This window comes from Calidris pugnax, unplaced genomic scaffold (assembly GCF_001431845.1).
Source record: "Calidris pugnax isolate Ruff unplaced genomic scaffold, ASM143184v1 scaffold170, whole genome shotgun sequence".
Lineage (NCBI taxonomy): Eukaryota > Metazoa > Chordata > Aves > Charadriiformes > Scolopacidae > Calidris > Calidris pugnax.
This window is the reverse complement of record NW_015090905.1, coordinates 391,457-404,536: the sequence shown is the minus strand read 5'-3', so window position 1 is coordinate 404,536 and position 13,080 is coordinate 391,457. Positions and strand designations below refer to the sequence as shown.

Below are 13,080 nucleotides of genomic sequence, written 5' to 3'. Positions count from 1 at the left end.
CCCCCCCCCCCCCCCCCCCCCCCCCCCCCCCCCCCCCCCCCCCCCCCCCCCCCCCCCCCCCCCCCCCCCCCCCCCCCCCCCCCCCCCCCCCCCCCCCCCCCCCCCCCCCCCCCCCCCCCCCCCCCCCCCCCCCCCCCCCCCCCCCCCCCCCCCCCCCCCCCCCCCCCCCCCCCCCCCCCCCCCCCCCCCCCCCCCCCCCCCCCCCCCCCCCCCCCCCCCCCCCCCCCCCCCCCCCCCCCCCCCCCCCCCCCCCCCCCCCCCCCCCCCCCCCCAAGCCCCAAGTTCAAGTTCGTCCCTGATTACCTCATGTCTGGTTTCCGTTGGCAACGAGACAGCTCGGGGCCGCCGCTTCCCTTAACCCTTCCCAGCCCCACCACACATGACCCGAGAGCAGCAGGTCTCAGACACCCCTCCCAGGGACACACGACTTTCCCCATGCAAAGCATCCCTGAGCCCTGCGGAGGCTCCCGGAGCGTGACTGGACACACACGCACAGGGACAGGGACACCAGGGACTGCAGCAGCTGTGACCCCCGGGGGCTGGGGGCGCAGGGACCCGGGTACCCTGCTCCCCTGGGGTTCTCCCGGCGCTGCCCCACATCTCCTCTTTAGGGACCCAAAGGCCTCGGGGTGCCCACCCCACCATGCTCTGCCCACGTGTAGGGCTGGGGAAACTGAGGCAGGGCTGTGTCAAAGCCAGGCCCCCAGTGTTTGTCCCCCGTTACGGCACAGCACCCTTGGGTGCCCATGGTCCCCAAGTGCTCACACCCAGGCACAGCGCAGCACCCTTGGGTGCCCCATGGCACAGCTCATGGTCCCCAAGCGCTTGCACCCTGGCACAGCACCCCTGGGTGCCCCACGGCACAGCTTAGTGCCCCGAGTACTTGCCTCCAGTGGGCACAGCACCCAAGAGTGCCCCTGGCACGGCGCCATCCACACACCCATCCCACTGCCCCGGCGTCACCCCCCAGGCAGGGCTGCAGCCTCCTGGAGCTGCCCCTGCTGGGGCCGCTGAGGCCGGCCAACTCGTATCACAAGTGAGGCAAGGTGTTGGGACTCCTGGCCTGGCCCCGTGGCACTGCCCACGGCGCTGGCGCCAGCTCACAAAATACCAGTTAAAAAAACACCCAGGACTAAGGAAAAGGCCCTGGAAAGGCGCATGGCACATCCCGCTGCGTCTGGAGCGGCCGGTGGGCACAGTTGGGCGAGAGCAGGGGATGCTGTGGGCACCTGGGCAGCCCGGCTGCGCTGCGGTGCCAGGCAGGGCACGGCAGTGACCCCCCTCTGCCCCGGGGGACCCAGCGCCCGAGGGCCCGGCACAGGGTGCCGGTTGGCGATGCCCAAGGTGGGGATGCCAGGGCAGCAATGCCTGTGGTGGCAGTGCCAGGGCAGCGGTGCCTGTGGCGGCAATGCCCACAGTGGCAATGTCAAGGCAGTGATGCCCACAGCACTAATGCCTGCAGTGGCAATGCCAGGGCAGCGATGCCATGGTGGTGATGCCCACGCTGGCAATGCCCACAGTGGCAATTCCCACAGTGGCAATGGCCACGGCAGTGATGCCACGGTGGCAATGCCCACAGTAGCTATGCCCATGGTAGCAATAACCATGGCAGTGATCCCACTGCAGCAATGCCACGGCACAGATACCCACGGCAGTGACGTCACGGTGGTGACGCCCGTGGTGGCAACGGCCACAGCGGCAATTCCCACAGTGGCAATACCACGGCAGCGATGCCATGGTGGGGATGCCCCTGTCAGCAGCGCCACGGCAGCGATACCCGGGATGGCGATGCCCGCATCGGCCATGCCCACGGCGGCAATGCCCACGGCGGCGGTGCCCGGGGCGAGGGCAGGAGGGTCCCCCCAGCAGCATCCCCGCTCTCACCTGTGCCTGATAGATACTCCCAGGATCCCTTGGTCCTAATCCCACGAAGGAACGGTTCGCAGGGGGCGTGCCTGGTGCAGAGTAGGCTGGGGAACAAACGAGAGCTCGTTAACGGGGCTGCCGGTGGCACCGCCATCGTCCCCCCGGGGCCAAGCCTGGCCCGCTCCCTGGTGCTGCTGGGACGGGCATCCCGGGCACCCGGAGCTGGTGGCCAGGTGACATTCCTGGCTGTGCCCCGGCGGCGGGTGAGCAGAGGCCGGGGATGCTGCGCCCGGGGTGGTGCCGCCCGTGTCTGCGCCCTGTGGCAGGGGCAGCTTTGGGGTGACGGCGGGTGGGGGGACGAGGTGCCCCCAGGGTGCGGGCGCAGACGGGTGTTCCCCCCCCGGGCCGTCGCTGCGGCTCCCGAGTGGAGCTGCCACAGGGCAAGTGCGATGGGAGCCACCAGCTCCACATGGGCACGGCCCCTCCTCTGTCACTTCCAGCCCTGCCGGGGGTCCAGCAGTGGGACCCCTGGTCCCACTGAGTTCCTGGGCTCAGGGTGCTGCCAGGGGGCACAGGAGGCTCCGAGCCAGCTGGCCTCTGCGCCCCTTGGGGACAGCCAATGCCCCCGTGCGCATCCTTCCCTGAGCCTGGGGGGGGGACTGGCACTGCCCAGTCCCTCCCTGTGGCCGTGGCTGTGTCCCCATCACCGCCCAGGCCATGCCACCCCGAGCTCTCCCGTCCACATCAGCCGGGCTTGGATCCTTCACGCCGCAGAACCTCGACACCCAACGGCTGCTGGCACCCCCCGGCTGCAGCCTGTCCCCGGGGACAGTGCCCCCCGTGCGACCCTGTGGGGACGTGGCAGCCTCTCGGGATACCAGGGGGTGTCCCACGGGAATAACGGGACAGGGACAGCCCTGTCGCAGAGCCTGGTGGTGGCACAGCGTCCCACCACCGTGGCACGCACCCTGACGCCAGCCCAAGGGTGACGCTGGCATCTCCCCTCTGCGGTGCCAAAATCCTCCTGGCCAAGGTGCTAAACCCCCCTGAGGTGGAGCTGAGGGGGGAGGAGCTCATCAGTCCCCGCTGCTAACGAAGGCTCCCCGGGCGCCTCCCGCCCAGGGCGCACGCAGTCCTTGCACCCGCGTTTCTTCAGAGCCCCTGGCCAGAGCAGGGTCCCCAGTGCCAGGGACGCCCAGGGGCTGGCAGCCCCGTGGGGCGCAGCCAGACACGCTGCCACCAGTGCCACACACATGCCAGATGGTCCCTGTGTCACCGGCAGCACCGCCACTGCCAGCCAGTAGGGAAACTGAGGCACGGAGAGGCGACAGCCTCTCCCGCAAGCCCTGCCCACGCTGGGGGGGGAGGTTTGGGCAGGATGTCGGTGTGGGGGAGCCCCATCGTGGCTCCGCTCCCACTCCCCTGGCCACCTCAGAGGGACACAGGGCTCGGGCCGGTCCCCGGGACCAGCACGGGACCCACAGGGGGGGGAGGTGAAACACAACAGCCGCCTGCCCAAACCTTGCCCGCTCCGACCTGCCTGAGACCCAGCAAACTCACTGCGTGCCGGCTGCCGCCCTCGCCCCGGCTGCGGGGAGGCCACCTCCGCCAACATCCCCCCGGCAGCACCGAGACTGGGGGGAGGACTTTAGGGGGGGCTGCGAGAGGAGGAGGCCGGCCGGGCCGGGGAGAGGGGTGGGCGCCGCGGGGTGCTTACTGGGTGATGTCGGTGAGGTCGTCCCTCCCTCGGTAGTTGTCGTGGTGGATTTGGTGTCAGGAGAGACGGCCAAGCGGGGCATGCCGGGGGGAGGTGGCGGCGCCAGCATCTGCGTGGGCAGGTAGTGGCTGGGCACTTTCACTTGACCACTTCCATTTAACTGGGGACACAACACAGACAGAAAAACAAACAGCACAAGCCATTAGGAAGCACGCGCAGCACCGGCAAAGCCGGCCCGGTGAGCCCCCGGTGCCGCCCGGCACGGGCACGCAGCATCCCTCACCGCTGACACGAGTTTGATGGGTCTCAGAGCAGCCCTGAACGGTCGGCGCTGGCGAAAGGGAAATCACGGCGGTGCAGGGGGGTTGGGAGGGAACCGAGGGGGGGGCCGTGCCCCATGGCGGTGTGTGCCGGAGCCGGCGCGCTGTGCCCCCCTCTCCGCGGCAGCGGGAGGCCTTTGAAGCGCTCACCTGCGGGGAAGGGGAACCCCACGGTGCCGGCCTTCAAAGGTTCCTGCCTCTGATCCCTGAGCCTGACCTGGTGGGGGGGCTGCTCCAAATTGGCCCCCCCCAGCCTGGCACTGAGCCGCTGTGTCGGGGAAGAGCCGCGGTGGCATCAGGCCTCGCCGGTGAGGGGCAGCAGGCGGGTGCCAGGCAGAGCTCAGAGGGGTCCCCGAGACCCGCTGCGTCCAGGGAGTGGAGCAGGGCACAGGGCACAGGAGGGGGAATGTGGCTACTCCTGGCCCCCAGCTTTGGGCACGAAGGGAGCCCAGGGGGGTGGTTGTGTGGGGTGCTGGGTGTATGGGATGCTGAGTGCACAGGGTGATGGTTGTGTGGGGTGCTGCGTGTGTGGGGTGCTGGATAGTGGGTGCATGGGGTGATGGGTGCATGGGTTGTTGGGTGTGTGGGGTGCTGCGTGTGTGGGGTGCCGGCGTATGGCGTGCTGGATAGTGGGTGCATGGGGTGATGGGTGCATGGGTTGTTGGGTGTGTGGGGTGCTGCGTGTGTGGGGTGCCGGGCGTATGGGGTGCTGGATAGTGGGGTGGTGGGTGCATGGGGTGCTGGGCGTGTGGGGTGCTAGACATGTGGGATGCTGGGCATGTGGGGTGCTGGATAGTGGGTGCATGGGGTGGTGGGTGCATGGGTTGCAGGGTGTGTGGGGTGCTGAATATGTGGGGTGCTGGGCGTATGGGATGCTGGATAGTGGGTGCATGGGATGGTGGGTGCACAGGTTCTGGGTGTGTGGGATGCTGGGCATGTGGGGTGCTGGATAGTGGGTGCATGGGGGGGTGGGTGCAATGGTTGCTGGGGGGGTGCACAGGTTCTGGGTGTGTGGGATGCTGGGCATGTGGGGTGCTGGATAGTGGGTGCATGGGGTGGTGGGTGCAATGGTTGCTGGGTGTGTGGGGTGCTGGGTGCATGGGGTGTGGGGTGCTAGGTGCTGGCGTGCACAGGTTGCTGGCTGTGTGGGGTGCTGTGTGTGTGGGGTGCATGGGTTGCTCTGTGTGGGGTGCCGGGTGCATGGGGTGTGGGGTGCGTGAGTTGCTGGGTGTGTGGGGTGCATGAGTTGCTGGGTGTGTGGGGTGCTGGGTGCATGGGGTGTGGGGTGCTGGGCTGCACAGGCTGCCGAGTGTAGGGGATATGAGGTGCTGGGGTGCATGGGATGTGGGGTGCTAGGTGCTGGTGTGAATGGGTTGCTGGGTGTGTGGGGTGCATGGGTTGCTCTGTGTGGGGTGCCGGGTGCATGATGTGTGGGGTGCACGGGTTGCTGGGTGCGTGGGGTGCATGAGTTGCTGGGTGTGTGGGGTGCTGGGTGTGCGGGGTGCATGAGTTGCTGGGTGTGTGGGGTGCTGGGGCGAGGGCAGGCACACAGCAGCACAGTGTGGCCGTGCCACCCCTGTGGGGACGCCGGGGGACACGGCGCAGTGGTGGGGCTGACGGGTCACCAGCTGCCTGCACGGGCGCACGGGGCACGCCGAGCCCATCGCTCACCCGGGCACGCCGGCGTCCATCGTGGCGACAGTCACACATCCCCTGCCGGACACCCCGCTCCCATCGCACAACCCCCCGCCCCGGCTGACGGCTCAGCCCCTGGCACCCACCGTCCTGTCCCCGCTACGAGGCAGGTCCCGGTGCCAGGGGCCACCACCTCCATTGCCAGAGAAATGAGGTGCCAACCCTGCCCAGGTGCAGCGGCGCTCCCCAACCAAGGCACGGCACCGGCCAGAGCCGCTCAGTCCCCTCCGCAGCGGTAAGAACACCCTACCGGGCTGGGCACTGGCACCGGGGTGGCATCGGAGCACCCCAACCACTTCACGTGCGGCGGCAACGACGGCGGTGACAGCAGACGATGCAGGGGATGCCCTCCTGGCAGCCCGGCCGGCAGCAGCCCCCCAGCGCCCCACGGCAAGGTCAGTGATGGGATGTGAGGATGGGGCCGCATCCTTACCGGTCCGGGCTGCTGGTTGGACGGGTCGCAGGCCAGCGAGACGAGATCTTTCAGCGGGTCCTGCGGGTTGAGATGAGGCGGGTACCGAATGGCCGTGTGGGGGAAGTAGGTGGAGGCCGTCTGGGGGAGGATGGAGGTGGTGGGGAAATGCAGCGCAGACGACGGGTGCGGGCTTCGAGCGATACCTGCGGGCGAGAGCGGAAGGGGTGACCCACAGCCTCGCTGTGCGCTCGCCCTTGTCCCCCTTTCCCCTTCCACTCGCCCACCCTGTGCCTCGGTTTCCCCCCCGGGACACTCACCGCTGTGCACCGCGATGACGGGACGGTGGTGCTGTGTGAAGCTGCTCAGCCGGGGCGAGGAGTCCTGGGGCGATGGGCTGTTGAAGGGGGACTTGTCCATCTCCGTCTTCTTCACGGTGGGGGAGATGCCTGGGGAAAGCGGGGCGCAGCGTCACACCCCGGCAACTGCCATAGGACCCCAAAGTCCTGGGGGTGCTGCCACCCTGGCCTGGGGTTGGGGTGCTCCTTCCTGGGGCACCCTGGGGACAGCTGGGCACAGGGAGGATGAATGGGTGTGACGTGGGTGTGCAGGCACACGCGTGTGTGTGGGCAGGAGGATGGTACCTCTCGGGGTGCACTGCAGGTGTGCATGTGTGCGTGCACCAGCATATGGGTGTGCACACACCTGTGTGCGTGTGTGTGCACGTGTGTGCACCAGCATGACTGCACACCCGTGTGAGTGCGTGGACATGCACACGTGTGTGCAGTCGTGCGTTCATGCACGGGCATCAGCTGCAGTGCGTGTGTGCCTGTGTTCTCATGTATGTGCATGCAGATGCTGCGCGTGCACGTGTGCCCACCCCAGGAGCACCAGTGGGTGCCCCCACTGAGACCCCTCCTCCCCTGGGACCCCACGGCTGGGGGCCACCTCCCACCAGCAGAAGGAGCTCTGGGAAAGGCAGAAGGGTGCCCGCGTAGGGGGTGGGACACCCCTCCAGGGACCCGCAGCCCCCAGGAGCCCTGGCAATGCCAGACGCCCGGGTCCCTGAGGGCCACCCCAGGGCGCAGGGTCAAGCGGGAGGGGGCAGCGGGTGCGTTAATCCCCCGCCGCCACCATGGCTTTAGCTGTGGCCATTTGGCCCAGGCCCGGTAATGGGTTTAGCCCCTTCTCAGCCGGGGGTTAGGAGGATTTCCCAGAACATCCCGTACGGGATTGCTGTAACCCCCCTGCTGCCCCCCCTGCCCTCGCCCCTGCCCTGGATCAGGCCACCGGCAGGGGACAGGGACATCCCTGCAAGGCTCCCTCCTGCCACGCACACCAGCGTGCAAGGCTTCGGGGAGGGGGTACACCTCCCCTTTGGGACCTTCCTGCCCCCCAGCAGCCCTGGCCCCATGGAACTGGGTGGGGGGCAGGATGGGGCACAGTCCCCTTGCCATGTGGGGCACCATCCTGGGGCAGGACTTGCTTTCCCCAAGCCTCCTTCCAACAGGATCGGTGCTTCCAGCCCCTGGGCTGGGAACCCCCTGGAGCTCTGGCAGAGCTGGGGGGCCGGGATGGGTCCTGCCCCACCGTTCGGGGCACGGGGAGGCACAGGAAGAGCCAAGGCGGGGAGAAAGACCAGCGGTTCCTTTGCCTGCAGCCTGCGAAGGCGCCCCGGGGCGTGGGAGCACTGTGCCAGCCCTGCAGCATCGCTTTAATTAGCCCAGCCCCCCCCCCTCTTCTTAATGAACAGCTAATTGGGGCTGTCTAGACAGGAAAGGGAAAAAAAAAAGCCAAGGAAAAAAGCAAGCTGTCCGTAAAGCCAGTGGCAGCAGCCGCCGTGGGGCTGGGAGAAGCTGGCGTGGGGCTGGGGTGCTGGGCTGGTCCTATAGAGAAGACCTATAGAGAGAGCCCCTGCCTAAATGAGGGGGGGGCCTATAGCAACACCACGGCACCTATAGAGAGCCCGTGGCTTAATGGGGGGCCCTATAGCAACACCACGGCACACACTGAGTGCCTGGGCTTTCATAGGAGTGGTCTGCAGAGAACCAGTGAGCCGGCTGGGGGGCCCTATACCAGTAAGAGGGCACTTATAGGGCACCTATAGGGCACTTATAGGGAGGCACCTACCCCCTTCCATGTCTTCTGTCCAGTTGCGGCTGCTGCTGGTGGGGGAGTTGGAGGAGGTGTAGTACTCGCCCCCCGGGCTGGTGTCGATGTCGTCCTCCATGGACCCCGACTTGTGCCGTTTGCTCCTGGGGGGCAGGGAAGGGGTCAGTGCCCACCCGCAGCAGGATCCAGCCCGCCCCCCACCTCCCCCACTGCGAGACAGCCAGTGACCCACAGCTCTGCTCGGACTGGCCCTGCCATCCCCCTGACATCGCCCCAGCATTGCTCTGGCATCGCCCCGCCATAACCCTGGCATCGCCCCGGCACTGCACTGGCAGCACCCCAGCATCATCCCAGCATCACACCAGTATCCCCCCAGTATCACACCGGCATCAGACGGGCATTGCACCATCAAGCACCCCAGCATGGTCCTGCTGTCGCCCCAGTATCACACCAGCGTTGCCCCAGCATCGCCCTGGCATCACTTACCCGCTGGAGGAGGTGCTGGGCAGCGTCCTCCTCATGCCGGTGCTGGAGGGGTTCAGGTCGTAGGCCAGGTGGCCCTGCAGCTCCCCCAGGGAGAAGTTTGGCCCCGTGCCTGTCACCACCGGCGCTGCGGGGAGAGAGGGAGGTCAGGGGGGGGCCCGGCATTGCAGGGAGCCCCAGCCCGCAACCGGGATGTGGGAGCCATCAGGACACTGCTGTGCCTGGGCAACTGGGAGTGGGGAGGGAGGGGTGGTGGCATCATGGTGGCACTCACTTCGGGACACCTGGATGAGCTCGGTGACGCTGAACACCCCCGAAGTGACAAAGCTTTCCTGGAAGTCTGTTGAATCTGTGCGGGAGAGAGGAGGAAGCGCTGGGGGGGTGGACAACACAGGACCACCCCTGCTGCCCTGCACCGTCTTGTGGCGATGCTTGAGGGCACCCCAACACCCCCAAACACCCCATAACGCCTCCTGTTCCCCCCCAAACCAGTCAGCTTCGCTCCACTTCCCTCCCCCAGCAAGGGTCCACCCCAACCAGTTCCCTCTGCCGAGGACACCGGGGGGCTGCTCCGTGCCTCAGTGTCCCTGCGTGTGAGAGCGCTGGCAGGGCTGGGGGCTGCACCCCCACCCTGGGACCCCCTTGGCAGCTGCTGTCCCCAAGGGCCACGGCCCCAGCAGGGCTCTGCCAGCTGTGGGGTGAGGCTGGGGCCATACCCAGCTCATTGCAGGTGCCCAGCAGCAGTTGGCTGGGGGGCACGACCGCACATCAAGGGGGTCCCCTCCACTGCAGGGAGCTCGGGGACATGCTCAGGTGTCCCGCGACCCCTTGCCCGAGCCCTGCCCACCCCACTCACCCAGCGTGATGGGTTTGCTGTCCTCCTGGTCTGAGCCGATGCCCGTCCGGGGGCTGCTGCTCTGCTCTGCATCTGCGGGAGGAAAAACCAGCGGGGTGAGCCACGCACACCAGTACGAGCCAGGGAGACCGAGCATCCCTCCCCGCGACCCCCCTGCCGGTGACAGCAATGGGGATACCCCATGCAGGATACAGGCACTGCTCCCCCAAGGAGGGAAACCCCCAGCGATCCCTTTTGATGCCCAGCACCCCCACCGTCCCTGCTTCATCTTTGCTGAAAATAACCCAGCTCAGACACTGAGCTCAGCGGCGCTGGCACTCCCCGGCACGGCACCGCATGGCACCGGCACTCCCCGGCATGGCACGGCACGGCACACCCCCGCTCTGGCCTGAGCCACACTGGGGAGCATCCTTCCTCCCCAGCACAGCTTCGGCCCGGCATGTCCCAAAGCCCTTCCAAAACTTTCGCCGTGTATTTCCCCTCCCTGCTCCTCATCCTTCCTCCCGCTCCTCCATCCTCCTCCTCCTCCTCCCACCCCTTGGCCTTCGGCGTTTCTTTTTCACAGCTTTGGCTGATGCCGGGAAAGGGCCGCGACAATCCAAACAACACCGTCAAAACAGAGTGGTGCGGCTGCCAGCCAGCCTGCTGGGGCTGGGGCTTTTTTGCCCTTTCTTTCCTTTTTTCCCCCCCTTTTCCTCCTCCCCTCATTCTGCCCCCCCCAGCCCCTCACGCACACGTGGCTCCCGGGGTGGTTATTTTTGGCTGGCCAGGCCAAGCCATGCAGGCAGTGGGACCATGCCACCCCCCACCCCGACACCCCCGTGCGCCTCCCGCGCCACCCCCGGGGCCGCTTGACGTCGATGCCAAACGCAGCCATTTTGTCTCCCTCCCCAATTGCCGTCTTTCTTCCCCACCCTTTCCCCGCGCCGGCCTGGCAGCCCTTCCATGCCGGTGGCCCCGTGGCATCCCGCCCTGACGCTGCATCCCGCCGCCAGCCAGCCCCATGCCCGTGCGCTTGCCCGCGCTCTTGCCCGCACGCTTGGCTTCCTCCAGGCAGCCATTTTAGGGAGCAGAAATTCTCCCGGCGACGGGCGCGGGGGGTTTTCCCCCCCATCTCTCCATTTTTCTGGGTTTCTTTTTTTCCCCTTTTTTTTTTTTTTCCCCTCATTTTGAAAGCTGCCGCATGCCCGAGCCTGCGGAAGGGGGTGGGGGCAGTGGGAGCGAGGGGGGCACATGGGAGGCAGGGCAGGGGGCGAGCGGCAGCGGGGACCCCCCGGGCGCCCGCGGGCACCGCGCGGCCGGACACGGCCCCTCCTCGCCTCTTAAAACAACAAATCTCGCAGCGGCTCTGGAAGTGGTTAGCGATGGAGCCCGGCCAAGGCACGGGGCGGTGTCTCGCGGTTGCAGCCCCGAGGCCGGCCCGGCTCCCCCACGCTCCCCCCCGCCGTCGCCTCAGGCCTCCCCAGACCCCGCTCGCCCCCAACATGGCACCCAGTTGCCCACTCCAGGGGGTGCTTGGCCGTTAGGAACCCCCCCCCTCAGCCCGGGCCATGCCCTCACTCGGTGGCCTCCAAGGTGCCCGGCACAGCCCTGGGCTCGGCCCGCACGGCCTCCCACCATTGCTCGCCCTCAGATGGCCCGCATGGTCCCTGATGGCCCCAAGATGGCCCACATGGCCCCTGATCGCCTCAAGATGGCCCACATGGTCCCTGCTTGCCCTGAGATGGCCCACATGGTCCCTGCTCAACACAGAATGCCCCACATGGCCCCTGCTCTCCCCGAGATGGCTCACATGGCCCCCGCTCACCCTGAGATGCCCCACGTGGCCCCTGCTCACCTCAAGATGGCCCACATGGCCCCTGCTCGCCCAGAGACGCCCCACGTGGACCCTTCCTCACCCCCAGATGCTCCACATCGACCATTGCTCCCCTGGGACACTGGACACAGCCCTTTCCTTCCCCCCAGAGCCACACCAGCCCAGCCCCTGTTGCCCCCAGGGCAGCTGGCAAGGCCACTCGCTTGCCCTGGGTACCCACCACCCTCACTGCGTGTCCCCTGTGCCCCCCCACCCTCTCACCAGTGTCCCCCAGCACTGCCAGTGCCCCCCTCCCCATGCTCCTGGTGGAGGGGGGGGTGTCTCCCCCGACCCCAGCCCCAGCCACGGCACCCCAAGGAGCATGGGGGCCCTTCCTGCGCTCCGAGGTTTGGCAGCAGGACTGTCCCCTCCCGGCACCCCGTGTCCCTGCTGACACGAGGCGTGAGGACAGGGGGGACCGTGGGCTCGGGGGGTGTGCGTGTGTCCCCCCTCAAGCTGGCAGCCATCCTCACAGCCGGGCGAGCTCGCCAGCAGATTTCTGGCTGCCGCCTCCGGCGCGGTGCAGCCGGGGCCAAACTGCTCTCACCGCCATGTGACAGCTGCCTGCGGCCGGCCCGCGCGCGCTAAAATGGCGAAGGCATCACCAGGCTCCTGCCGCGGCCTCCCTCCCCACCAAGGGATGGGTTTTTTTGGGGGGACACACACACCAAAATTCAGCACCCAACAAGGGGCTTGGCCACGCTGGGAAGGAGAAAGAAGCCTGGGGAGCGCCCCCGCCGTGCCCTCCAGCCACACTGATGGGGGGCATCCTGCACCCTCCGCACCCCCCAGGGCTGGGATGGGGATGGAGGTTGGGGGGGGACCCTGCTGCCACGTTGCGGGGAGCCCGGTGTTTGTGGGGGTTCAGTGCCAAGGCTCCCCCCGGTGCAGAGGGGGAGAGCACTTGGTGAGTGAACAGGTCGATCCGATCGCTTTTAAAAATAGCAAAGTGTGTGCCCAGGGCAGCGAGGGGGCTGCCTGGGCTCCTGGCCGTGCTGGCAGCCTGGACCGATGCCACCCATTGAATTATGGATCAGCAGCACCCCGGCCCCACAGGTTGGCACGGCGCCGCAGCGACTCCCTGCCCATGGCCTCAGCGCATGGGAACGACCCCCGGGCAGCAGGGCCGGTCTTATTGGGGGGGTGGGGGGGCATCCCTGCAGGCCGGGTGCCCCCCGGGGCTGACGCGGCTGCAGGAGAGCCCTGGCTCTGTGCCCGAGCACTGATGGTAACAGGGCACGGTGTTACCGGCAGTGGTGCGGGCGCAGGCGCAGAGGCTGGAGGATGCTTGGGTCTGGCGGAGCTGCTGGCGCCGGCGTGAGTGGCCATGGCCCCCCCCGGCTATGGCAGCAGCTTTCCTCCCCCCAGCTCTGCTGGTTGACACGGCAGGAGATGGGAGAGGGCTCAGCACTGCTGCCCGCAGTCTCCTGCCCCGTGCCTCAGTTTCCCCTGGTGCTGGCTTGGGGCTACGTCCCGTGGGGATTTGCCCTCCCCAGCCTCTCCCTCGGTGTTGCTGCAGCACCAGCACCCACCCAGGAGCAACGTGTGGCTCCCCCGGTGCTGCTGGCTGGCCTCTCCCCCAGCAGCCATCACTAGGGCCCAGAGTGAACAGCCCAGTCAGGATGGGGGGAGACCTGAGGGAGCTGCAGTGCTGTGGGGCGGTGGGGTGGGACTAGCGGTGGGTGAGGCTGCTGGGGGGGAGAGTGTGATTTGGGGGCCGCTCCCTGCCAAACCTCCCCCACCCCATGGTGACCCCCCCCCCGT

General features: G+C 67.9%; 1 protein-coding gene across 1 annotated transcript in view; it reads right to left on the bottom strand.

The window, feature by feature from the left end:
* Positions 1–1,449: 1,449 nt before the first annotated feature.
* Positions 1,450–13,080, bottom strand: part of NFIC (nuclear factor I/C (CCAAT-binding transcription factor)) — a gene marked incomplete at its 5' end in the record, with an annotated part of 29,852 nt that continues 18,221 nt past the window's right edge. The window contains 8 exons of the mRNA XM_014948999.1: positions 1,450–1,970; positions 3,584–3,743; positions 6,032–6,216; positions 6,331–6,459; positions 8,141–8,265; positions 8,609–8,732; positions 8,880–8,954; positions 9,462–9,533. Of these exons, the coding sequence (XP_014804485.1) occupies positions 1,450–1,970; positions 3,584–3,743; positions 6,032–6,216; positions 6,331–6,459; positions 8,141–8,265; positions 8,609–8,732; positions 8,880–8,954; positions 9,462–9,533 (1,391 nt within the window). The remainder of the gene's footprint in view (positions 1,971–3,583; positions 3,744–6,031; positions 6,217–6,330; positions 6,460–8,140; positions 8,266–8,608; positions 8,733–8,879; positions 8,955–9,461; positions 9,534–13,080) is intronic.